General features: G+C 42.1%; 1 protein-coding gene across 2 annotated transcripts in view; it reads left to right on the top strand.

The window, feature by feature from the left end:
• The window catches only part of irs1 (insulin receptor substrate 1), an 82911-nt gene extending 67630 nt beyond the window's left edge, over window positions 1-15281 (top strand). The window contains exons 2-4 of one of the 2 annotated variants that reach the window (XR_003880687.1): window positions 4674-4834; window positions 12163-12224; window positions 12495-12566. Coding sequence is in view for 1 of the 2 variants with exons in the window: in XM_029772167.1 (XP_029628027.1) it covers window positions 12163-12224; window positions 12495-12542 (110 nt within the window). In the remaining variant the exon portion in view is untranslated. Of the gene's footprint in view, window positions 1-4673; window positions 4835-12162; window positions 12225-12494 lie in introns of both variants that reach the window. The other variant, XM_029772167.1, reaches the window with a different exon arrangement.
• Window positions 15282-26058: the final 10777 nt, after the last annotated feature.

Raw genomic sequence — 26058 nt, 5'->3', positions numbered from 1 at the left:
TCTCTTGAACGCAATGGACTTGCCAGATTTAAAATTAACCTTACTGGGAAATCACACTTTGCAATAATCTGAGCACTGCGCCCAGAAAAATACGCATTGCGATACAGACTAACCGCCATGTTGGAGAGATCTAAAATCGAAAATACTATGTAAATAATCCATTACCTTTGATTCTCTTCATCAGATGTCACTTCCAAAGAATCCCAGGTCCATAACGAATGTAGTTTTGTTCAAAAAAGCTCATGATTTATGTCCAAAAACCTCCGTGTTGTTAGCACATGATCTAAGCCAGCCGGACTTCACTTCACTTCACGAACGGAAAAAATATATTTATGTCCGTTCAAACATGTCAAACGTTATATAGCTTAAATCATTAGTGCCTTTTTTAACCAGAACATGAATAAAATTCAAGGCGGACGATTGGGATCTCTTTTAAAACGTTTCGGAACGAGAGTACCCACCATCAACTCGCGCGCCAGGGGTCTAATCGGCCATCACAGTTCCAAGTCTCTTATTCGGTCAGATCTCACAGTATAAGACTCAAAACACTTTGTAAAGGCTGGTGACATCTAGTGGAAGCAATAAGAAGTGCCAAAACATTCCTCAGCCCCTTTGTTTTTCAATGGCATAGTCTTAAAGTCAATTCAACACCAGGTATCCACTTCCTGTCAGAATCTGTCTCAGGGTTTTGCCTGCCAAATGAGTTCTGTTATACTCACAGACACCATTCAAACAGTTTTAGAAACTTTAGGGTGTTTTCTATCCATATATAATAAGTATATGCATATTCTAGTTACTGGGTAGGATTAGTAACCAGATTAAATCGGGTACATTTTTTTATCCAGCCGTGAAAATACTGCCCCCTATACCCTAACAGGTTAACGAGAGAATCACTAGCATGATGTCAGCTGGTCCTTTTGTGGCAGGGCTGAAATGCAGTGGAAATGTTTTTGTGGATTCAGTTAATTTGCACAGCAAAGAGGGACTTTGCAATTAATTGCAATTCATCTGATCACTCTTCATAACATTCTGGAGTATATGCAAATTGCCATCACACAAACTGAGGCAGCAATATTTTTGAAAATTAATATTTGTGTCATTCTCAACTTTTGGCCATGACTGTATAGGTGATAGAGGAAGCAGCAGTGAAATGCTTCTTAGTGGATAAAGTGGCCCATAGGGGACCACACACTCCCACCTGGAAAACTACCAGCAGTGATAGAAGCAGCTATATCCAGCTCTTCCTCACACTGACTAAAGTGCCTGGCGAGCGCTTGAATGCCGTCTTCGGCGCTACAGTTGAAGTTGGAAGTTTACATACACTTAGGTTGGAGTCATTAAAACCCGTTTTTCAACCACTCCACAAATTTCTTGTTAACAACTATAGTTTTGGCAAGTTGGTTAGAACATCTGCTTTGTGTATGACACAAGTAATTTTTCCAACAATTGTTTACAGACAGATTATTTCACACTTCCAGTCAGAAGTTTACATACACTATGTTGACTGTGCCTTTAAACAGCTTGGTAAATTCCAGAAAATGATGTCATGGCTTTAAAAGCTTCTGATAGGCTAATTGACATCATTTGAGTCAATTAGAGGTGTACCTGTGGATATATTTCAAGGCCTACCTTCAAACTCAGTGCCTCTTTGCTTGACATCATGGGAAAATCAAAAGAAATCAGCCAAGACCTCAGAAAAAAAAGTGTAGACCTTCACAAGTCTGGTTCATCCTTGGGAGCAATTTCCAAATGCCTGAAGGTACCATGTTCATCTGTACAAACAATAGTACACAAGTATAAACACCATGGGACCACGAAGCCGTCATACCGCTCAGAAAGGAGACGCGTTCTGTCTCCTAGAGATGAATGTACTTTGGTGCGAAAAGTGCAAATCAATCCCAGAACAACAGCAAAGGACCTTGTGAAGATGCTGGAGGAAACAGGTACAAAAGTATCTATATCCACAGTAAAACGAGTCATATATCGTCATAACCTGACAGGCCGCTCAGCAAGGAAGATTCCACTGCTCCAAAACCACCATAAAAAAGCCAGACTACGGTTTGCAACTGCACATGGGGACAAAGATTGTACTTTTTGGAGAAATGTCCTCTGGTCTGATAAAACAAAACTGTTTGGCCATAATGACCATCATTATGTTTGGAGGAAAACGGGGGAGGCTTGCGAGCCGAAGAACAACATCCCAATCGTGAAGCATGGGGGTGGCAGCATCATGTTGTGGTGGTGCTTTTCTGCAGGAGGGACTGGTGCACTTCACAAAATAGATGGCATCATGAGTCAGGAAAATGATGTGCAACATCTCAAGACATCAGTCAGGAAGTTAAAGCTTGGTCGCAAATGGATCTTCCAAATGGACAATGACCCCAAGCATACTTCCAAAGTTGTGTCAAGGTATTGGAGTGGCCATCACAATGCCCTGACCTCAATTCTATAGAACATTTGTGGGAAGAACTGAAAAAGCATGTGCGACCAAAGAGGCCTACAAACCTGAGTCAGTTACACCAGCTCTGTCAGGAGGAATGGGCCAAAATTCACCCAACTTATTGTGGGAAGCTTGTGGAAGGCTACCCGAAACATTTGTCCCGAGTTAAACAATTTAATGTCAATGCTACCAAATACTAATTTTACATTTACATTTACATTTAAGTCATTTAGCAGACGCTCTTATCCAGAGCGACTTAAAAATTGGTGCATTCACCTTATGATATCCAGTGGAACAACCACTTTACAATAGTGCATCTACATCTTTTTTTGGGGGGGGGGGGGGGGGGGGGGTAGAAGGATTACTTTATCCTATCCTAGGATTACTTTATCTTATCCTAGGTATTCCTTAAATTGAGTGTATGTGAACTTCTGACCCACTGGGAATGTGATGAAAGAAATAAAAGCTGAAATAAATAATTCTCTCTACTATTATTCTGACATTTCACATTCTTAAAATAACGTGGTGATCCTAACTGACCTAAGACAGGGAATTTTTACTAGGATTTAATTTCAGGAGTTGTGAAAAACTGAGTTTAAATGTATTTGTCTAAAGTGTATGTAAACTTCCGACTTCAACTGTATGTGCTTACATAGACTTGTGGCTTATAATTTTATTCTCTGCATTTACTATAACATTTTGGTTTTCTAAGTAAAGAGGAGTAAGACCGAAACATTTTGGATCTGTAAAAAACTCGAGTATCGGGGTGTGCTCTGAGAGCGACACAAGCTAAAGAAATTAGCCGTTCTAAAGCAAAAATATGCAAATGTTTGCAGCCCAGCAATTTGTAGCTTGATGCAAGTATGCAGGATCACCATTTTGCGTACCTAATTGCGTCCTTGTGTACTTGCATAGAGTAAAAATTTGGCTGTACACTGAGTGAGGATGTTTCTCATTCTCCTCCAAGATGGGACCCACATCACTCCTCCAGCTCTGAGCTGAGGACCCAAGCTCTGCGCTGGGACTCCCTCTTTTCCTACAGCTTTGCACAGAGGCCCAAACCCACCTCCCTCCAGCTCCTGCTGAGTCCACGTCCCTTCCCACAGCATGTTTCAGCCACAATATTTATAAACATTTGGCCTATATTCTCGCACACTTGCCAATTGACAACGATATCTGCAATCAGATTTCACAGTCAGATGACAAACAAGCCGATATCCTAGAGCACCTAGACCAGGGTTCCCCGAATGGCGGCAATTCGGCCCGCGGTTGATTTAAAAAAAACGACATTAAAGGGGAACGACATAAGACTGTAAAAACACCAGCAAATCAGTTTCAAGTGATTTTAATTTTGGAAATCTGTTCCAAAGTATTCCCACTTATAAGAGAGAAATATACAGTGTGTGATCGTATACAAATGTTAGCAAGGTTTGACATTAATCTGTTTTGGTAAAATATTATATCCATTTGGATTTCTTGCGGTCAATTTGCAGTTTATAATTTTCTGGCCCTCTAGTTGAAGATTCCTGACCTAGACCAAGTGTAGTCACATTACAGGCTATTATATTACATTCTGTAATAGATTGGGGTGTACTACCCCTGGAGGTCCAAACATACACTGTGTGTACAAAACCTTAAGAACACCTTCCTAAGATTGAGTTGACCCCCCCCCCCCGCGCGTGTACAAGGTGCCGAAAGCGTTCCAGAAGGATGCTGGCCCATGTTGACTACAATGCTTCCCACAGTTGTGTCAAGTTGGCTGGATGTCTCTTGGGTGGTGGACCATTCCTGATACACACAGGAAACTGTTGTGTGAAAAACCCAGCACTGTTGCAGTTTGACACAAACTGGTGCGCTTCGCACCTACAGTACTACCATACCCCATTCAAAGATACTTAATTAACCCTCTGAATGGCACACACACAATCTATGTCTCAATTGTCTCAGGGCTTAAAAATCCTTTAACCTGTCGGCTCCTCTTCATCTACACTGATTTGAAGTGGATTTAACAGGTGACATCAATAAGGGATTATAGCTGTCACCTGGATTCCCCTGGTCAGTCTGTCATGGAAAGAGCAGGTGATCTTAATGTTTTGTACACTCAGTGTACAACACTAGTGTCCACTGTCCAGTGATTGTGACTGGGAACCTGTAGCTAGCTGTGTGACAGACACTCAGTGTGTCAATCTCATACCCTCTCGTTCTCCCTGCTTGCACCTGACCTGGATTCTAGGAAAGCAGCAGCTGTCAGAAAAATATCTGAGAACAGTGTGCCAGCCTCTCAGTACCGAGGAGAGGGAGAGGATGAAGAGAGGGGGTAGCAGCATGGCAAGGGGAAGTCTGCAGCGAACCAACCTACTGTAGCAGCCCATAGCTCTAGAACCCAGGCCAGAGGTGTGTGTGTGCAAGTTGTAATTTGTGATAATGGCCATAATAGGTGGACATTTGTGGAAGTGATTTGGTATAGCGTGTGTGTGTCTGTGTGTGTGTGTGTGTGTGTGTGTGTGTGTGTGTGTGTGTGTGTGTGTGAGAGAGAGCGAGCGAGACACCTCTGGGTGAGTGATGAGCAGGATTGGGCTGCTGATGCTGGATGTCCCCAGTCAGTCAGTCTGATGGTGTAATCACATCTCTAGACAGACAGGGACGTCATTGCCTGCAGCCGTCTTTCTTTCTCTCTCGCTCCCTCATTCATATATATATATATACATACAGTGGGGGGGAAAAGTATGTGATCCCCTGCTGATTTTGTACGTTTGCCCACTGACAAAGAAATTATCAGTCTATCATTTTAATGGTAGGTTTATTTGAACAGTGAGAGACAGAATAACAACAAAAAAATCCAGAAAAACGCATGTCAAAAATGTTAAATTGATTTGCATTTTAATGAGGGAAATAAGTATTTGACCCCCTCTCAATCAGAAAGATTTCTGGCTCCCAGGTGTCTTTTATACAGGTAACGAGCTGAGATTAGGAGCACACTCTTAAAGGGAGTGCTCCTAACCGCAGCTTGTTACCTGTAAAAAAGACACCTGTCCATAGAAGCAATCAATCAATCAGATTCCAAACTCCAACAAGACCAAAGAGCTCTTCAAGGATGTCAGGGACAAGATTGTAGACCTACACAAGGCTGGAATGGGCTACAAGACCATCGCCAAGCAGCTTGGTAAGAAGGTGACAACATTTGGTGCGATTATTCGCAGATGGAAGAAACACAAAAGAACTGTCAATATCCCTCGGCCTGGGGATCCATGCAAGATCTCACCTCGTGGAGTTGCAATGATCATGAGAACGGTGAGGAATCAGCCCAGAACTACACGGGAGGATCTTGTCAATGATCTCAAGGCAGCTGGGACCATAGTCACCAAGAAAACAATTGGTAAAACACTACGCCGTGAAGGACTGAAATCCTGCAGTGCCCGCAAGGTCCCCCTGCTCTAGAATACATATACATGTCCGTCTGAAGCTTGCCAATGAACATCTGAATGATTCAGAGGACAACTGGGTGAAAGTGCTGTGGTCAGATGAGACCAAAATGGAGCTCTTTGGCATCAACTCAACTCGCCGTGTTTGGAGGAGGAGGAATGCTGCCTATGACCCCAAGAACACCATCCCCACCGTCAAACATGGAGGTGGAAACATTATGCTTTGGGGATGTTTTTCTGCTAAGGGGACAGGACAACTTCACCGCATCAAAGGGACGATGGACGGGGCCATGTACCGTCAAATCTTGGGTGAGAACCTCCTTCCCTCAGCCAGGGCATTAAAAATGGGTCGTGGATGGGCATTCCAGCATGATAATGACCCAAAACACACGGCCAAGGCAACAAAGGACTGGCTCAAGAAGAAGCACATTAAGGTCCTGGAGTGGCCTAGCCAGTCTCCAGACCTTAATCCCATAGAAAATCTGTGGAGGGAGCTGAAGGTTCGAGTTGCCAAACGTCAGCCTCGAAACCATAATGACTTGGAGAAGATCTGCAAAGAGGAGTGGGACATAATCCCTCCTGAGATGTGTGCAAACCTGGTGGCCAACTACAAGAACCGTCTGACCTCTGTAATTGCCAACAAGGGTTTTGCCACCAAGTACTAAGTCATGTTTTGCAGAGGGGTCAAATACTTATTTCCCTCATTAAAATGCAAATCATTTTATAACATTTTTGACATGTGTTTTTCTGGATATTATTGTTATTCTGTCTCTCACTGTTCAAATAAACCTACCATTAAAATTATGGACTGATCATTTCTTTGTAAGTGGGCAAATGTACAAAATCAGCAGGGGATCAAATACTTTTTTCCCCCACTGTGTGTGTGTATATATATATATATATATATGTGTGTGTATATATATATATATATATATATATATATATATATATATATATACACAGTCGTATGAAAAAGTTTGGGCACCCCTCTGAGGCTGCATAATAATTTACTCTGTCATCACAGAAAATGATCACAGTGGCATGCCATTCATTTTCTAATAAAAGCTGAGTTCTGGGGTATTGTCCAGACAAAGATTTTTAGTGTAGCAATATCAAGTTGTATGAAATGAAATCAGATGTGAAAAATAGGCTATGCAAAAATTTGGGCACCCTTGTCATTCTGTTGATTTGAATACCTGTAACTACTTAGCACTGATTAATTGGAACACACAATTGGTTTGGTGAGCTCATTAAAGCCTTGAACTTCATAGACAAGTGCATCCAATCATGAGAAAAGGTATTTAAGGTGCCCAATTGCAAGTTGTTGTTCTCTTTGACTCTCCTCTGAAGAGTGGCAACATGGGGGCCTCAAAACAACTCTCAATGACCTGAAAACAAAGATTGTTCAACATTATGGTTTAGAGGAAGGCTACAAAAAGCTATTGCAGAGATGTAAGCTGTCAGTGTCCACTGTGAGGAACATAGTGAGGAAATGGAAGGCCACAGGCACAGTTCTTGTTAAGGCCAGAAGTGGCAGGCCAAGTAAAATATTGGAGAGGCAAAGGCGAAGGATGGTGAGAACGGTCAAAAACAGCCCACAGACCACCTCCAAAGACCTACAACCTCATCTTGCTGCAGATGGTGTCACTGTGCATGGTTCAACAATTCAGTGCACTTTGCACAAGGAAAAGCTGTATGGAAGAGTGATGCGGAAGAAGCCTTTTCTGCACACACACCATAAACAGAGTTGCTTGAGGTATGCAAACGCACATTTGGACAAGCCAACTTCATTTTGGAATAAGGTGCTGTGGACTGATGAAACAAAGATTGAGTTATTTGGTCATAACAAGGGACGTTATGCATGGCGGCAAAAGAACACAGCGTTCCAAGAAAAACACTTGCTACCCACAGTAAAATTTGGTGGGGGTTCCATCATGCTGTGGGGCTGTGTGGCCAGTGCCGGTACTGGGAATCTTGTTAAAGTTGAGGGTCGCATGGATTCCACTCAATATCAGCAGATTCTTGGGAATAATGTTGAAGAATCAGTCACAAAGTTGAAGTTACGCCGGGGCTGGATATTTCAACAAGACAACGACCTAAAACACTGCTCAAAATCTACCCGGGCATTTATTTATTTTTTTTATTTTATTTCACCTTTATTTAACCAGGTAGGCAAGTTGAGAACAAATTCTCATTTACAATTGCGACCTGGCCAAGATAAAGCAAAGCAGTTCGACAACATACAACAACACAGAGTTACACATGGAGTAAACAACATACAGTCAATAATACAGTAGAAAACATATATAAAAAATAAGACTATATACAATGTGAGCAAATGATGTGAGATAAGGGAGGTAAAAGCAAAAAAATGCCATGGTGGCAAAGTGAATAAAGTATAGCAAGAAAAACACTGGAATGGTAGATTTGTAGTTTGAAGAAAGTTCAAAGTTCAAATATAAATAATATGGTGCAAATGAGCAAAATAAATAAAATAAATAAATACAGTAGGGGAAGAGGTAGTAGTTTGGGCTAAATTATAGATGGGCTATGTACAGGTGCAGTGATCTGTGAGCTGCTCTGACAGCTGGTGCTTAAAGCTAGTGAGGGAGATAAGTGTTTCCAATTTCAGAGATTTTTGTAGTTCGTTCCAGTCGTTGGCAGCAGAGAACTGGAAGGAGAGACGACCAAAGGAGGAGTTGGCTTTAGGGGTGACCAGAGAGATATACCTGCTGGAGCGCGTGCTACAGGTGGGTGCTGCTATGGTGACCAGTGAGCGGAGATAAGGGGGGACTTTACCTAGCAGGGTCTTGTAGATGACCTGGAGCCAATGTGTTTGGCGACGATTATGAAGTGAAGGCCAGCCAACGAGAGCATACAGATCGCAGTGGTGGGTTGTATATGGGGCTTTGGTGACAAAACGGATGGCACTGTGATAGACTGCATCCAGCTTGTTGAGTAGGGTATTGGAGGCTATTTTGTAAATGACATCGCCGAAGTCGAGGATTGGTAGGATGGTCAGTTTTACGAGGGTATGTTTGGCAGCATGAGTGAAGGATGCTTTGTTGCGAAATAGGAAGCCAATTCTAGATTTCACTTTGGATTGGAGATGATTGATGTGAGTCTAGAAGGAGAGTTTACAGTCTAACCAGACACCTAGGTATTTGTAGTTGTCCACAAATTCTAAGTTAGAACCGTCCAGAGAAGTTATGCTGGATGGGCGGGCAGGTGCAGGCAGCGATCGGTTGAAGAGCATGCATTTAGTTTTACTTGTGTTTAGGAGCAGTTGGAGGCCACGGAAGGAGAGTTGAATGGCATTGAAGCTCGTCTGGAGGGTTGTTAACACAGTGTCCAAAGAAGGGCCAGAAGTATACAGAATGGTGTCGTCTGCATAGAGGTGGATCAGAGATTCACCAGCAGCAAGAGCAACATCATTTATGTATACAGAGAAAAGAGTTGGCCCAAGAATTGAACCCTGTGGTACCCCCATAGAGACTGCCAGAGGTCCAGACAGTAGGCCCTCCGATTTGACACACTGAACTCTGTCAGAGAAGTAGTTGGTGAACCAGGCGACGCAATCGTTTGAGAAACCAAGGCTACTAAGTCTGCCGATGAGGATGTGGTGATTAACAGAGTCAAAAGCTTTGGCCAGGTCAATGAATACGGCAGCACAGTATTGTTTCTTATCGATGGCGGTTACGATGTCGTTTAGGACCTTGAGCGTGGCTGAGGTGCACCCATGACCAGCTCTGAAACCAGATTGCATAGCGGAGAGGGTGCGGTGGGATTCGAAATAGTCGGTAATCTGTTTGTTGACTTGACTTTCAAAGACCTTAGAAAGGCAGGGTAGGATGGATATAGGTCTGTAGCAATTTGGGTCAAGAGTGTCACCTCCTTTGAAGAGGGGGATGACAGCAGCTGCTTTCCAATCTATGGGAATCTCAGACGACACGAAAGAGAGGTTGAACAGGCTAGTAATAGGGGTTGCAATAATTTCGGCAGATAATTTTAGAAAGAAAGGGTTCAGATTGTCAAGCCCAGCTGATTTGTAGGGGTCCAGATTTTGCAGCTCTTTCAGAACATCAGCTGAATGGATTTGGGAGAAGGAGAAATGGGGGAGGTTTGGGCGAGTAGCTGTGGGGGGTGCAGTGCTGTTGAATGCAGTAGGGGTAGTTAGGTGGAAAGCATGGCCAGCCGTAGAAAAATGCTTATTGAAATTCTCAATTATAGTGGGCTTATCGGTGGTGACAGAGTTTCCTATCCTCAGTGCAGTGGGCAGTTGGGAGGAGGTGTTCTTATTCTCCATGGACTTTACAATGTCCCAGAACTTTTTAGAGTTGGAGTTGCACGAAGCAAATTTTTGTTTGAAAAAGCTAGCCTTGGCGTTTCTAACTGCCTGTGTGTATTGGTTTCTAACTTCCCTAAAAAGTTGCATATCGCGGGGGCAGTTCGATGCTAATGCAGAACGCCACAGGATATTTTTGTGTTGGTTAAGGGCAGTCAGGTCTGGGGAGAACCAAGGGCTATATCTGTTCCTGGTTCTAAATTTCTTGAAAGGGGCATGCTTATTTAAGATGGAGAGGAAGGCATTTTTAAAATATAACCAGGCATCCTCTACTGACGGGATGAGGTCAATATCCTTCCAGGATACCAGGGCCAGGTCGATTAGAAAGGCTTGCTCGTTGAAATGTTTCAGGGAGCGTTTGACAGTGATGAGTGGAGGTCGTTTGACCGCTGACCCATTACGGGTGCAGGCAATGAGGCAGTGATCGCTGAGATCTTGGTTGAAAACAGCAGAGGTGTAATTAGAGGGCACATTGGTTAGGATGATATCTATGAGGGTGCCAGAGTTTGCGGCTTTGGGGTTGTACCTGGTGGGTTCATTAATAATTTGTGTGAGATTGAGGGCATCAAGCTTGGATTGTAGAATGGCTGGGGTGTTAAGCATGTCCCAGTTTAGGTCGCCTAGTAGCACGAGCTCTGAAGATAGATGGGGGGCAATCAGTTCACATATGGTGTCCAGAGCACAGCTAGGGGCCGAGGGGGGTCTATAGCAGGCGGCAACGGTGAGAGACTTGTTTTTGGAGAGATGGATTTTTAGAAGTAGAAGTTCAAATTGTTTGGGTACAGACCTGGATAGCAGGACAGAACTCTGCAGGCTATCTCTGCAGTAGATTGCAACACCGCCCCCTTTGGTCGTTCTATCTTGTCTGAAAACGTTGTAGTTAGGGATGATGATTTCACAGTTTTTGGTGGACTTCCTAAGCCAAGATTCAGACACAGCTAGGACATCCGGGTTGGCAGAGTGTGCTAAAGCAGTGAATAAAACAAACTTAGGGAGGAGGCTTCTAATGTTAACATGCATGAAACCAAGGCTATTACGGTTACAGAAGTCATCAAAAGAGAGCGCCTGGGGAGTAGGAGTATGCAGAGGAATTTATGCAGAGGAACAAGTACAATGTTCTGGAATGGCCATCCCAGTCCCCAGACCTGAATATCATTGAGAATCTGTGGGATGATTTGAAGCGGGCTGTCCATGCTTGGCAACCATTAAACCTAACTGAACTGGAGAGGTTTTGTAAGGAGGAATGGTCCAAAATACCTTCATCCAGAATCCAGACACTCATTAGAGGCTATAGGAAGCGTCTAGAGGCTGTTATTTTAGCAAAAGGAGGCTCTACTAAATATTGATGTGATTTTTCTATTGAGGTGCCCAAATTTATGCACCTGTCTAATTTTGTTTTGATGCATATTGCACATTTTCTGTTAATCCAATAAACCTCATTTCACTACTGAAATATTACTGTGTCCATCAGTTATTTCATAGATCAAAATGAAATTGCTGATCCAAACACCCAATTATTTATAAATGGAAATCATGGACATTGTCAGGGGTGCCCAAACTTTTTCATACGACTGTATATATATATTTATATATATTTATATATTTATATATATTTATATATATATATATATATATATATATATATATATATATATATATATATATAAATATATATATATTTATATAATATATAACTGGATCAGATAGGCTCGAGGGAAGGACTAGGAACAGGACATTCCTACAGCCCTGTCACACACAAACACACAGTTTAGGGGTGCTTTGTGTGGGGGGGGTTGAGTGGGAGATGCATATGGGAAGGTTGCAGGGAGATGCCTACCCCTATACGCCAATGGTTTGGTCACCCAAATCTAGCACTCCCACCCCATATCCTCCTGTGTGCTATTGCTGGTTGCCAGGGAAACGCTGAAGCTGATTTATCAACCTTTTTCTCTTAGACCCAGACAGCCCAGGAAAGTTGAGGGAGGGAGAGAGACTGTCTGGTTGCACACTGTTCCTGGTAAGTCCATGAACCCTAACTCCGATCACCCTCCTCATGGCCTCAGGTGTGCAAGATGAGCTGATTTTTTTTCTCTCTCTCTCTCTCTCTCTCTCTCTCTCTCTCTCTCTCTCTCTCTCTCTCTCTCTCACTCTCTCACTCTCTCACTCTCTCACTCTCTCTCACACTCTCACACTCACTAACAAACAAAATAAACATGGCTTTGTATTGTCGTCTTTCAGGTGGAATCTGTTATCTCTTTTCTAAAATGTCTCTTTTTTTCTCTAACAGAATGAAGATGGGTGCTCTCCAGTGAATTTAGACTTCCTTGTCATATAACAGACCTCATAGAATGGACCTCACAAATTCACAACCAGACCTCACCAGTCAGGCCCCGCAAACCAGACTGAACAAAACTATTACTGGACATTACAATCCAGACCTCATTATCTGGATTTCACAATCCTTACTTCTTCATCTGGATTTTGCAATCCAGATTTCACAGCTTGGTCTTTGTAAACCAAATCTCACAATCCATAACCTGGACCTCACAACCCGGACCTGCAGTGTTGATGCTGTAACCCAGCCTCAACGCACCACTTCCTCAGGCAACAAAGCGGCAAACCTGCCCAGTCTCACCTGAGGACTGCCCAGTCTCAAACCTGCCCAGTCTCACCTGAGGACTGCCCAGTCTCAAACCTGCCCAGTCCTCCACGTCATATTTCTATTTTTTTCACTTATTGGCTTTTTGTTGCTTTTGTTTCTTGTTACGGTCATTTACATTTATTTACATTTTGGCCAGTTTGGCTTCCAGGCCAGTGTCCCCACCACACAATTCTGATGCTTCCACAGCATCATACCATGCCTCCAAATGGCTACAGTAGTCACTAGTGTTACTTGAACTTTGTCTTCTGTTACATGCTACTGGGTCCTTCCATGTCCCTGTCCGCAACAAATTGTGCTTCATTCTAGTAGTTTGTAAATAGGTTCTCTAGAGGATCCTCTTAAATAATGTGGTACATGATATATAGACACACAATGTCAATAGTGTTGTGTCATCTATACATCCAGTCAGGAATAGTCCTATATCTGAGCTGTTGGTACTAATACTGACACGGTATAACTGTCTAGCTGTAACCCGTAATGACTTTCACAGATCTAATGGCAGAGCAACTCTATGTTGCTGTGGATTTCTAACATTTCTATTTTGTGACAACGGAAAGTTGTCACTGGTACAGCATTGTTACCAAGTATGTGGTTGGAGCATATCATATCAACTCTTAGGGCTACATTGTAACAGTCTCTTCCGTAGAGGCACCTCTGTAAAGGCTTGGAAGCCAGTAAAGTTGCTTGAGACGTTTTCATTTTATTTTGCATTTTATTTTTGCAGAAAAACATGGACTGTAATAGGTTCACACAAAAAAAGGGCATATTTTCTGTCATACTTGCTGCTGATGACTTTGACAAACAATCTCTGTAAATTATTGAATATATAATGTCAATTGTTTGTTTTAAAAGTCAAGATTATTTAACATGGCTTATATTGATACTTTTTTGCTTTTTGAACTGAAACATGTCCAATATTTTTGTATTCCTTATTAATGGGAAATCTGCTTCTTACATATAATCCTATATATTCCTGTCCACCTCATGGGTTTTTGCTCTTTTGTTGAACATTTTGAATGTTGTTAAGTGGATTCTAGGTACTACCCATGTTAAACAAGAACCCCACTCCTCCAAACACGCACCAGCACCATCCCAATGGGCCTGTTCCTGAGAGTGTTATACTCCTGTTTCTCTGTAACACTATAGGCTGCAGCTGTGTTGCTCTGTAATTCTGTAGGCTGCAATTGTGTATTTTTCTAACTGGATTGGCTGCAGTTGGGTCTATCTGTAATCTAATAGGTTGTGTTCCCTGCGGCCACCGAACTTCACCTGAATGCTACTTACGTGCATGGGCATATTCAGTACTGTGTAGTTCCGAAACACAATGTAGAAAACAAATTGTGCTCTATCGCTCATAATGGGGAACAGCAAGACAAGATGAACCTCAAACCTCTCCACCAACCCTGTCTTCCACTGTAAATAATGTGTTGTAAGACAACAGATGATAGAAATAATAAATGGATGGGTTGGAACGACTGAATAGAACGTCAATGTGAACAACATTTATGAGTGAATGTTATATAAGAACTATCAACTGAACAATTGAAGAAATAATTAATTAATAAACAGATGAATGGATGTACAAATTAGCGGATGAGTAAATAAACGCATTAAAGAATGACAGGGATAGCAAGAGCATCAATATACTGTAGCATGGGGCTTTGCATTCTCATTTACCCCCGTGCCCTTTGTTAGGTTCTGACTGAGTGAAAAAAATGGAAAACTACTCGAAGCTCAAACCAAGTTTATTCACCCACTGGGTCAAACAGCTGAAAAGACAAAAACATGTTTCTTCCAGCACAAGTATTTATACCCTCCTATTAGGCGGAGTCTCCTCTTTGCAGATCTAGACAGCCAATACATCTCTGTTGCTAGGCAGGAACTTAGGTGGTGTGTGTTAAAAAAAAAATTCTTGTCAGTTCTATTACCTCAGCCCACATTCCTCACTCCTCCCTAATGCAAGGCTATCCAACCTTATCAATGACTGAAACTAGACTGTTACCCTTTGGCCCTCTCCATAGAATCAATGAGATTTAACAATAGCATAAAACATGTAAAGTAGTTCTAGTAGTGTATGATGACATGGTCTAAGATGTTTCTACAACTTGATTGGAGTCCGCTTGTGGTAAATTCAATTGATTGGACATGATTTGGAAAGGCACACACCTGTCTATATAAGGTTCCACAGTTGACAGTGCATGTCAGAGGAAAAAACCAAGCCATGAGGTTGGAGGAATTGTCCGTTGAGCTCTGAGACAGGATTGTGTCGAGGCAAAGATATGGGGAAGGGTACCAAAATATTTATAAACTTGTATTGTTAGATTTAACAATAACGTTATACATGTAAAGTAGTAGTTGTATAGTAGGGTAAGAAACTTTCTGGAACCTCCGTAATAAAGTAGATATTTTTATATTTTCTTGTACAACGGTGTCTTTATTCATTTGATGGCATTAAGTCATTTAGCAGACGTTATTACCGTAAATTCCGGAATATAAGCCGCAACTTTTTTTCCCAGGCTTTGAACCTCGCGGCTTAAACAATGACGCGGATAATATATGGATTTTTCCCGGTTTTATTTTTTTTTTTTTTTTAAAAAACACATTCTGTGACGTGCTCAGTTTTTTGGCGGCATGAAGCTTTCATTAGACCAATGAAATTGCCGAACGGGTTAAGGTCAAACAACTTTTTTGTTTACTGTTTAGATTAAATCGAGCGCTCTCAAACTTCCCATCATTCTGATTACGGTAGTCATTTTGTCACCCTCATCATGGCAAAGACACGGAGAAATGCATATGATGCAGCTTTCAAGTTGAAGGCGATTGATCTGGCTGTTGGAAAAGGAAATAGAGCTGCTGCACGGGAGCTTGGTCTTAATGAGTCGATGATAAGACTTTGGAAACAGCAGCGTGAGGAATTGACTCAGTGCAAAACGACAACTAAAGCTTACTGCAATTTTATTTATTTTTACAAGCCGTGTTTCGTTAAAGCCTATTTATTTTTGTTACAAGCCGTGTTTCGTTAAAGCCTGTGCAAAAGTTCATTTGTTTCAATGTACCGGTAGGCACCTGCGGCTTATAGACATGTGTGGCTTATTTATGTTCAAAATATAATTTTTTTAATTCAGTGGGTGCAGCTTATATTCAGGTGCTCTTAATAGTCCGGAAATTACGGTACCCAGAGCGACTTACAATCAGGGCATTTAACTAAAGTAGGTATAACAACCACATATACAGTTGAAGTCGGAAGTTTACATACACTTAGGTTGGAGTCATTAAAACTCATTTTTCAACCACTCCACAAATTTCTTGTTAACAAACTATTGTTTTGGCAAGTCGGTTGGGACATCAACTTTGTACAAGTCATTTTTCCAAAAACTGTTTACAGAGATTATTTCACGTATAATTCACTGAATCACAATTCCAGTGGGTCAGAAGTTTACATACACTAAGTTGACTGTGCCTTTAAACAGCTTGGGAAATTCCAGAAAATGATGTCTATGCTTTAGAAGCTTCTGATAGGCTAATTGACATAATTTGAGTCAATTGGAGGTGTACTTGTGGATGTATTTCAATGCCTACCTTCAAACTCACTGCCTCTGCTTGACATCATGGGAAAATCAAAAGAAATTGTAGATCATCCTTGGGAGCAATTTCCAAACGCCTAAAGGTACCACGTTCATCTGTACAAACAATAGTACGCAAGTATAAACACCATGGGACCACGCAGCCGTCATACCACTCAGGAAGGAGACACGTTCTGTCTCCTAGAGATGAATGTACTTTGGTGCAAAAAGTGCAAATCAATCCCAGAACAACAGCAAAGGACCTTGTGAAGATGCTGGAGGAAACGGGTACAAAAGTATCTATATCCACTGTAAAATGAGTCCTATATCGACATAACCTGTCAGGCCACTCAGCAAGGAAGAAGCCACTGCTCCAATACCGCCATAAAACAGCCAGACTATGGTTTGCAACTGCACATGTGGACAAAGATCGTACCTTTTGGAGAAATGTCCTCTGGTCTGATGAAAAAAAAATAGAACTGTTTGGCCAGAACGACCATCGCTATGTTTGGAGGAAAAAGGTGGAGGCTTGCAAGCCGAAGAACATCATCCCAACCATGAAGCACGGGGGTGGCAGCATCATGTTGTGGGGGTGCTTTGCTGCAGGAGGGACTGGTGCACTTCCCAAAATAAATGGCATCATGAGGAAGGAAAATATGTAGATATATTGAAGCAACATCTCAAGACATCAGTCAGAAAGTTAAAGCTTGGTCGCAAATGGGTCTTCCAAATGGACATTGACCCCAAGCATACTTCCAAAGTTGTGGCAAAATGGCTTAAGGACAACAAAGTCAAGATATTGGAGTGGCCATCACAAAGCCCTGACCTCAATCCTATAGAAAATGTGTGGGTAGAACTGAAAAAGCATGGAGGCCTACAAACCTGACTCAGTTACACCAGCTCTGTTAGGAGGAATGGGCCAAAATTCACCCAACTTATTGTGGGAAGATTGTGGAAGGCTAGCCAAAACGTTTGACCCAAGTTAAACAATTTAAAGGCAATGCTACTAAATACTAATTGAGTGTATGTAAACTTCTGACCCACTGGGAATGTGATGAAAGAATTTAAAGCTGAAATCAATCATTCTCTCTACTATTATTCTGACATTTCACATTGTTAAAATAACGTGGTGATCCTAACTGACCTAAGACAGGGCGTTTTTACTAGGATTAAATGTCAGGAATTGTGAAAAACTGAGTTTAAATGTATTTGGCTAAGGTGTTTGTAAACTTCCGACTTCAACTGTAGTACCAAAAGGACAGACTCTTTCATGGGTTTTTATTTATTACTATTTTCTACATTGTACAATAATAGTGAAGACATCACAGCTATGAAATAACACACATGGAATTATGTAGTAACCAAACAAGTGTTCAACGAATCAAATTATATTTTATATTTGAGATTCTTCAAAGTAGCCACCCTTTCCCTTGATGACAGCTTTGCACACTTGGCATTCTGTCAACCAGCTTCATGAGGAATGCTTTTCCAGCAGTCTTGAAGAAGTTTCCACATATGCTGAGCACTTGTTGGCTGCTTTTCCTTCACTCTGCAGTCCAACTCATCTCAATTGGGTTAAGGTCGGGTGATTGTGGAGGCCATGTCATCTCACGCAGCACTCCATCACTCTCCTTAGTCAAATAGCCCTTACACAGCCTGGAGGTGTAATTTGGGTCATTGTCCTGTTGAAAACAAATGATAGTCCCACTAAGCACAAACCAGATGGGATGGCTTATCGCTGCAGAATGCTGTGATAGCCATGCTGGTTAAGTGTGCATTGAATTCTAAATAAATCACTGACAGTGTCACTAGCAAAGCACCCCCACAACATCACACCTCCTCCTCCATGCTTTACGGTGGGAACCACACATGCGGAGATTAGGGCTGGGCGATATGGCCAAAATCTCATATCCCGATAACGAGACATATCACGATACAACACATTTTCTGTAAATTCAGTGAATAAAATAGTTTATATAAAATGACCACATGACCACTATTTCTTATTACATTTTGAATTATTCTCAACAAATAAAAGGTACTTACTCATATTTGATTATTTCTCCTTTTATTTAGAACCTTTGTGGAAATGTTCAATTAAGCATGTAATAAAATATGAATGTATGAAGTCTAAAAAGGTAAATAGAAAACACTTCGACTATAGTTGCAAACAAAATTAATATAGGCCTAAAATATATCTATATATATTTTTGGTGGCTTGCCTGTTTTGCATGTTATTTTGGCATTAATAGGTGTCGCATATCAATTTGCATTTTGTACCTTGGGTTGAGTGTTAGCACCAACTCACCAAACCCCCGTTTCTCAACCGTGTAAATTGGGGCCATGTATTTGCAGATGTAAGTTGTAACGGCAGCTGTTATCTCCTTCCATCTTTGTGATTCTTTGCCATATGGTGTTCCGTGGGCAAAAGCCTCTTGCAACGTCGGGGTTTATTTTGAGCACTCGACTGTACTTTTTTGGATTTCATTCGTAGACTCTCCGTACTCTTTCACATAATTCTTGCGTAGGTGGTAAAAGAGATTAGTGGTGTTTGAGACTTGTCGGGACTGGCCTGCAGCATATTTTGCAGAGGACGGTCGTCTGGTCCGTGTCAGAATTTTCATACCCAAACCACGTCCATGCGACCTTAGTAGCCCCTCTGCTCCGTGTCTCCATGCTCTGTGTCACGTTCACTCTCCTCCATGTTTGTTTGTGTTGCAAATTTCCTTCCACATGGAACGCAAAGCATCGTCCAATTGACCAAAAATATTGCCGTAAAGAGTGTGATTTGCGACAAAACGAAATAAACCATAGAAAAACGTCTATCGTTTCATATTATGCTCTATCGTCACACGATATATATCGTCATATCGCCCAGCCCTTGCGGAGATCATCTGTTCACCTACTCTGCGTATCACAAACACACTGTGGTGGTCCTCATGAGAGCCAGTTTCATCATAGCGCTTGATGGTTTTTGCGACTGCACTTGAAGAAACTTTAAATGTTCTTGAAATTTTCCGGATTGACTGACCTTCATGTCTTAAATTAATGATGGACTGTCATTTCTCTTTGCTTATTTGAGCTGTTCTTGCCTTAATATGGACTTTGACTTTTACCAAATTGGGCTATCTTCTGTATACCACCCCTACCATGTCATAACACAGCTGATTGGCTCAAACGCATTAAGAAGGAAAGAAATTCCACAAATTAACTTTTAACAAGGCACCTGTTAATTGAATTGAATTCTAAGCTAACATACGTAATTGTTTTAAGATGGTCATACCAAGGATCATTTAGCTTTTTGATTTTGAAGTTTAAGACCCATTAAGGTCCAAAAAATATATGAAACAATTATTGGATGAAACATTGAATTTGGCATTACTGCTATAAGTCAATAGAAACGCATTGTGTAACAGATTCACGATATGGAACAATATAGATGCTCCAAAAAAAATAAACTGTTCTGAAGTGTATCTGAGAGATATAAGGAAGATAAGAAAACATATATATTTAACCCCTTATTTTAGGCATTAAACTATCTCCATACAGTGCATTCGTAAAGTATTCAGACCCCTTCCACATTTTGTTACGTTACAGCCTTATTCTAAAATGGATTAAATCATCTTTTCCCCTCATCAATCTACACACAATACCCCATAATGACAAAGCTAAAAGTAGTTTTTAGAAATGTTTGCAAATTTATAAAAAAAAAAAAAAAACTACCTTATGTAAATAAGTATTCAAACCCTTTCCTATGAGACTTGAAAATTTAGCTTAGGTGCATTGATCATCCTTGAGATATTTCTACAACTTGATTGGAGTCCACGTGTGGTAAATTCAATTGATTGGACATGATTTGGGAAGGCACACACCTGTCTATATAACTTCTCAGGGCTACGTGGGACGCTAGCGTCCCACCTGCGGGACACAGCCAGTGAAATATCAGGGCGGCAAATAAAAAATCAACAAAATGTCATAATTCAACTTTCTCAAACATACAACTATTTTACACCATTTTAAAGTTACACTTCTCCTTGATGTAACCACATTGTCCAATTTCAAAAAGGTTTACAGCGAAAGCAAAACATTAGATTATGTTAGGAGAGTACATAGACAAAAATAATCACACAGCCTATTGCCAAGCAAGGACATGTGTCAATAAAACCCAAAACACAGCTAAATGAAGCACTAACCTTTGACGATCTTCATCAGATGACAGTCCTAGGACATTATGTTACACAATACATGTATGTTTTGTTCGATAAAGTTCATATTTATATCCAAAAACAGCATTTTCCATGGCGCGTGATGTTCAGAAAAGGTATTCCCAAAAAACTTCCGGTGAATGTGCACATCAATTTACAAAAATACTCATCATAAACGTTGACAAAATATACTGCTCAAAAAAATAAAGGGAACACTTAAACAACACAATGTAACTCCAAGCCAATAGCACTTCTGTGAAATCAAACTGTCCACTTAGGAAGCAACACTGATTGACAATAAATTTCATATGCTGTTGTGCAAATGGAATAGACAACAGGTGGAAATTATAGGAAATAAGCAAGACACCCCCAATAAAGGAGTTGTTCTGCAGGTGGTGACCACAGACCACTTCTCAGTTCCTATGCTTCCTGGCTGATGTTTTGGTCACTTTTGAATGCTGGCGGTGCTTTCACTCTAGTGGTAGCATGAGACGGAGTCAACAACCCACACAAGTGGCTCAGGTAGTGCAGCTCATCCAGGATGGCACATCAATACGAGCTGTGGCAAGAAGGTTTGCTGTGTCTGTCAGCGTAGTGTCCAGAGCATGAAGGCGCTACCAGGAGACAGGCCAGTACATCAGGAGACATGGAGGAGGCCGTAGGAGGGCAACAACCCAGCAGCAGGACCGCTACCTCCGCCTTTGTGCAAGGAGGAGCAGGAGGAGCACTGCCAGAGCCCTGCAAAATTACCTCCAGCAGGCCACAAATGTGCATGTCTGCTCAAACGGTCAGAAACAGACTCCATGAGGGTGGTATGAGGGCCCGACGTCCACAGGTGGGGGTTGTGCTTACAGCCCAACACCGTGCAGGACGTTTGGCATTTGCCAGAGAACACCAAGATTGGCAAATTCGCCACTGGCGCCCTGTGCTCTTCACAGATGAAAGCAGGTTCACACTGAGCACGTGACAGACGTGACAGAGTCTGGAGACGCCGTGGAGAACGTTCTGCTGCCTGCAACATCCTCCAGCATGACCGGTTTGGCGGTGGGTCAGTCATGGTGTGGCGTGGCATTTCTTTGGGGGGCCGCACAGCCCTCCATGTGCTCGCCAGAGCTAGCCTGACTGCCATTAGGTACCGAGATGAGATCCTCAGACCCCTTGTGAGACCATATGCTGGTGCGGTTGGCCCTGGGTTCCTCCTAATGCAAGACAATGCTAGACCTCATGTGGCTGGAGTGTGTCAGCAGTTCCTGCAAGAGGAAGGCATTGATGCTATGGACTGGACCGCCCGTTCCCCAGACCTGAATCCAATTGAGCACATCTGGGACATCATGTCTCGCTCCATCCACCAACGCCACGTTGCACCACAGACTGTCCAGGAGTTGGCGGATGCTTTAGTCTAGGTCTGGGAGGAGATCCCTCAGGAGACCATCCGTCACCTCATCAGGAGCATGCCCAGGCGTTGTATGGAGGTCATACAGGCACGTGGAGGCCACACACACTACTGAGCTTCATTTTGACTTGTTTTAATGACAATTCATCAAAGTTGGATAAGCCTGTAGTGTGGTTTTCCACTTTCATTTTGAGTGTGACTCCAAATCCAGACCTCCAAGGGTTGATAAATTGGATTTCCATTGATATTTTCTGTGTGATTTTGTTGTCAGCACATTCAACTATGTAAAGAGAAAAAAGTATTTAATAAGATGATTTATTTAAATCAGATCTAGGATGTGTTGTTTAAGTGTTCCCTTTATTTTTTTGAGCAGTGTATATAACAATTATTTAAAGAATTATAGATAGACTACTCCTGGATGCAACCGCTTTGTCAGATTTTAAAATAGCTTTACGGAGAAAGGATATTTTTCAATATTCTGAGTACATAGCTCAGCCATCACAGCGAGCTATACAGACAACCGCCAAGTTCAAGGCAACCTAAACTCAGAATTAGTATTAGAAATATTCTCTTACCTTTGCTGATCTTCATCAGAATGCACTCCCAGGACTGCTACTTCTACAAGAAATGTTGTTTTTGTTTGAAATAATACTTATTTATGTCCAAATACCTCCGTTTTGTTCGTGCGTTCAGAGCACTATCCAAAGGCATAACGCGCGAACGCGGTACCAGAGATGAAGTGTCAAAATGTTCCATTACCGTACTTAGAAGCATGTCAAGCGCTGTTTAAAATCAATCTTTATGGTATATTTAACTTAAAATTGCGATAATATTCCAACCGGACAATAGCGTATTCATTCAAGGAGAAAAAGAAGGAACGGCGCGCTCGCGGGACCGAGCATATCCAATCCCTTTGTTGCCAGGCAGTCCACTCAGTAACTGAGCTCCTATTATCTGCCCAATAACAGGAGAAGGCTGAAACAACTTTCTGACGGCTTTTTACAGCCAATGGAAGCCTTAGGAAGTGCAACGTAACCCCACAGATACTGTAGTTTCAAAAGGGACTAGAAAGAAGAACTACAATTCTCAGATTCTCCACTTCCTTTTTGACTTTTCCTCAGGTTTTTGCCTGCCATATGAGTTCTGTTATACTCACAGACACCATTCAAACAGTTTTAGAAACTTCAGTGTTTTCTATCCAAATCTACTAATAATATGCATATTCTAGTTTCTGGACCAGAGTAGTAACCTGTTTAAATTGGGTACATTTTTCATCCGGCCATGAAAATACTGCCCCCTAGCCCAGACAGGATAAGGTTCCACAGTTGACAGTGCATGTCAGAGCAAAAAGCAAACCATTAGGTCGAAGGAATTGTCTGTAGAGTTCCGAGACAGGATTTTGTCGAGGCATAGATCTGGGGAAGGGTACTAAAAAATGTCTGCAGCATTGAATGTCCCCAAGAACACAGTGGCTTCTATCATTCTTAAATGGAAGAAGTTTGGAGCCACCAAGACTCTTCCTAGAGCTAGCCGCCCTGCCATACTGAGCAATCGGGGGAGAAGGGTATTGGTCAGGGAGGTGACCAAGAACACAAGTGGGGATCCCTAGTGGCGCAGTGGTCTAAGACACTGCATCTCAGTGCGAGAGGCATCACTGCAGTACCTGGTTTGAATCCAGGCTGCATCACATCCGGCTGTGATTGGGAGTCCCATTGGGCAGGTTTGGGTTTGGCCAGGGTATGCCGTCATTGTAAATAAGAATTCGATCATAACTAACTTGCCTAGTTAAATAAAGGTTACATTTTTTTTTTTTTTTAAACCCCATGGTCACTCTGACATCGGAGATGGGAGACCCTTTCAGAAGGACAACCATCTCTGCATCACTCCACCAATCAGGACTTTATGGTAGAGTGGCAAGGCCGAAGCCACTCCTCAGTAAAAGGCACATGACAGCCCGCTTAGAGTTTGCCAAAAGGCACCTAAAGGACTCAAACCATGAGAAACAAGATTCTCTGGTCTGATAAAACCAAGACTGAACTCTTTGGCCTGAATGCCAAGCGTCACGTCTGGAGGAAACCTGTTATCATCCATACGATGAAGCATGGTAGTGGCAGCATCATCCTGTGGGGATGTTTTTCAGCGGCAGGGACTGGGAGACTAATCAGGATCGAGGGAAAGATGAATGGAGCAAAGTACAGAGACATCCTTGATGAAAACCTGCTCCAGAGCGCTCAGGACCTCAGACTGTTGCGAAGGTTCACCTTTCATCAGGACAATGACCCTAAGCACACAGACAAGACAATGCAGGAGTGGCTTAGGGACAAGTCTCTGAATTTCTTTGAGTGGCCCAGCCAGAGCCCGGACTTAAACCCCGATCGAGCATCTCTGGAGAGACCTGAAAATAGCTGTGCAGCGACGCTCCAACCTGACAGAGCTTGAGAGGATCAGCAGAGGAGAATGGGAGAAACTCACCAAATACAGGTGTGCCAAGAAGACTCGAGGCTGTAATCGCTGCCACTGGTGCATCAACAAAGTACTGAGTAAAGGGTCTGAATACTTATCTAAATGTGATATTTCCGTTTTTTATTTGTATACATTTGCAATATTTCTCAAACCCTGTTTTTGCTTTGTAATTATGGGGTATTGTGTGTAGATTGATGAGGGAAATAAGGCTGTCACCTAACAAAATGTGAAAAAATCAAGGGGTTTTCAAATGCACTGTACCAATTAAAAATGGTTAACTGGTACCTTCAGACGGGACTTGTGGGCGTCCTTGAGAAAAATGGAAAAGACCAACGTGTTTGTGAGCTTCTCAGCTGTCCACAGAGGGGTCATATTAGTGTGTCGCCCAAACCGTTCGGACACTACAGACAGAAGTTGGCCGAATAGGCTGTACTGACTTCAGATGAGTCTTGTGATGCTTGTGGGTGCCATCGTGTTCATGAGAGTGATCATAATAATTTTTAGGCTAAACTGTTCGGACACTAGACATTTTTATGAGAAGACCGCTTTTCGGGATGTCTCATGGTCTGACAAACACCCCTCTAGCTCTGCCACCTTTCACCGCAGATGCAGAAGGGCGATTTCGGAGGATGTGGTGGATTGCCTATGCAAAAAATATATATCTCTAGTTTAAATAGATGGGGTTTTGTTGGGAATTTTGTTATTATGCTAATTCGATTTCAGTGGGGGCACGGAAATTGTAGGCTTATGGTTTTTTAAGGAAGGTTAATGAAGTATGCAACAAGAAAACATAGAAACACCCAGACTGTGAAACACAAAACACTGATTTGCTTTGGCATGGTTTGCCTTTTGAGTTATTTTATTTTGTTCTCTCTGGCTTTTATCTCAAGGAGATTAACCTGGATTAATAATGGTTCAATTAAATACATGAACAAGCCAGGTAATTAACAGGACAGTCTTTCTGGTTTTATGTTATTACTCATGGAACTATTTACGTAAATAAAAGTCTGACAGGTTGTAGTCCAAATGGTTTGGCCGTGGCATTCCTAGAAATAGAATTCTAAATCTTTGACAGTTTTACTCCTTAAACAATGGCATGGTATCATGGCCTGGCCTCCCAATAGGAGTCTTCCGTTTGGGAGGAAAACACTAAACTGACCAGAGATCAGTGTCTAGGAGCAGTCTTGTGCAGCAGTCCTGGCCTGCCTCCTGTCCTGAGGTAGCTATCTGGGGACAGTGTCCTGACCTGGCATCCCCCCTTTCTAATTCACTTAACCAGCTGGAGTCCACAGGCCATACGCCATTCATTCTCACTGTGCCCCAGAAAGGTGTCACAAGGTGCTAGTGTAGTAGGCAGGGGTTAAGAATTAGACCGTAGAATTTGAATTACTAGAATGGATATTCTAATTCTATAGGCAATGGCCATGTCTTCACCTCATGGTACCCCGCTAATATGAGAAAGTGGGTACCTTGTCAGTTGCACAACTGAATGCATTCAACCAAAAAGTGACTGACCAGATCAAATCGGTCTTATGTAGCAAAATTTGAAATTGGGTTTTTTACAT

The sequence above is a fragment of the Salmo trutta genome, chromosome 13 (assembly GCF_901001165.1).
Source record: "Salmo trutta chromosome 13, fSalTru1.1, whole genome shotgun sequence".
Classification (NCBI taxonomy): Eukaryota; Metazoa; Chordata; class Actinopteri; order Salmoniformes; family Salmonidae; genus Salmo; species Salmo trutta.
The sequence above is the reverse complement of the archived record's forward strand: the minus strand, read 5'-3'. Positions and strand labels throughout refer to the sequence as shown.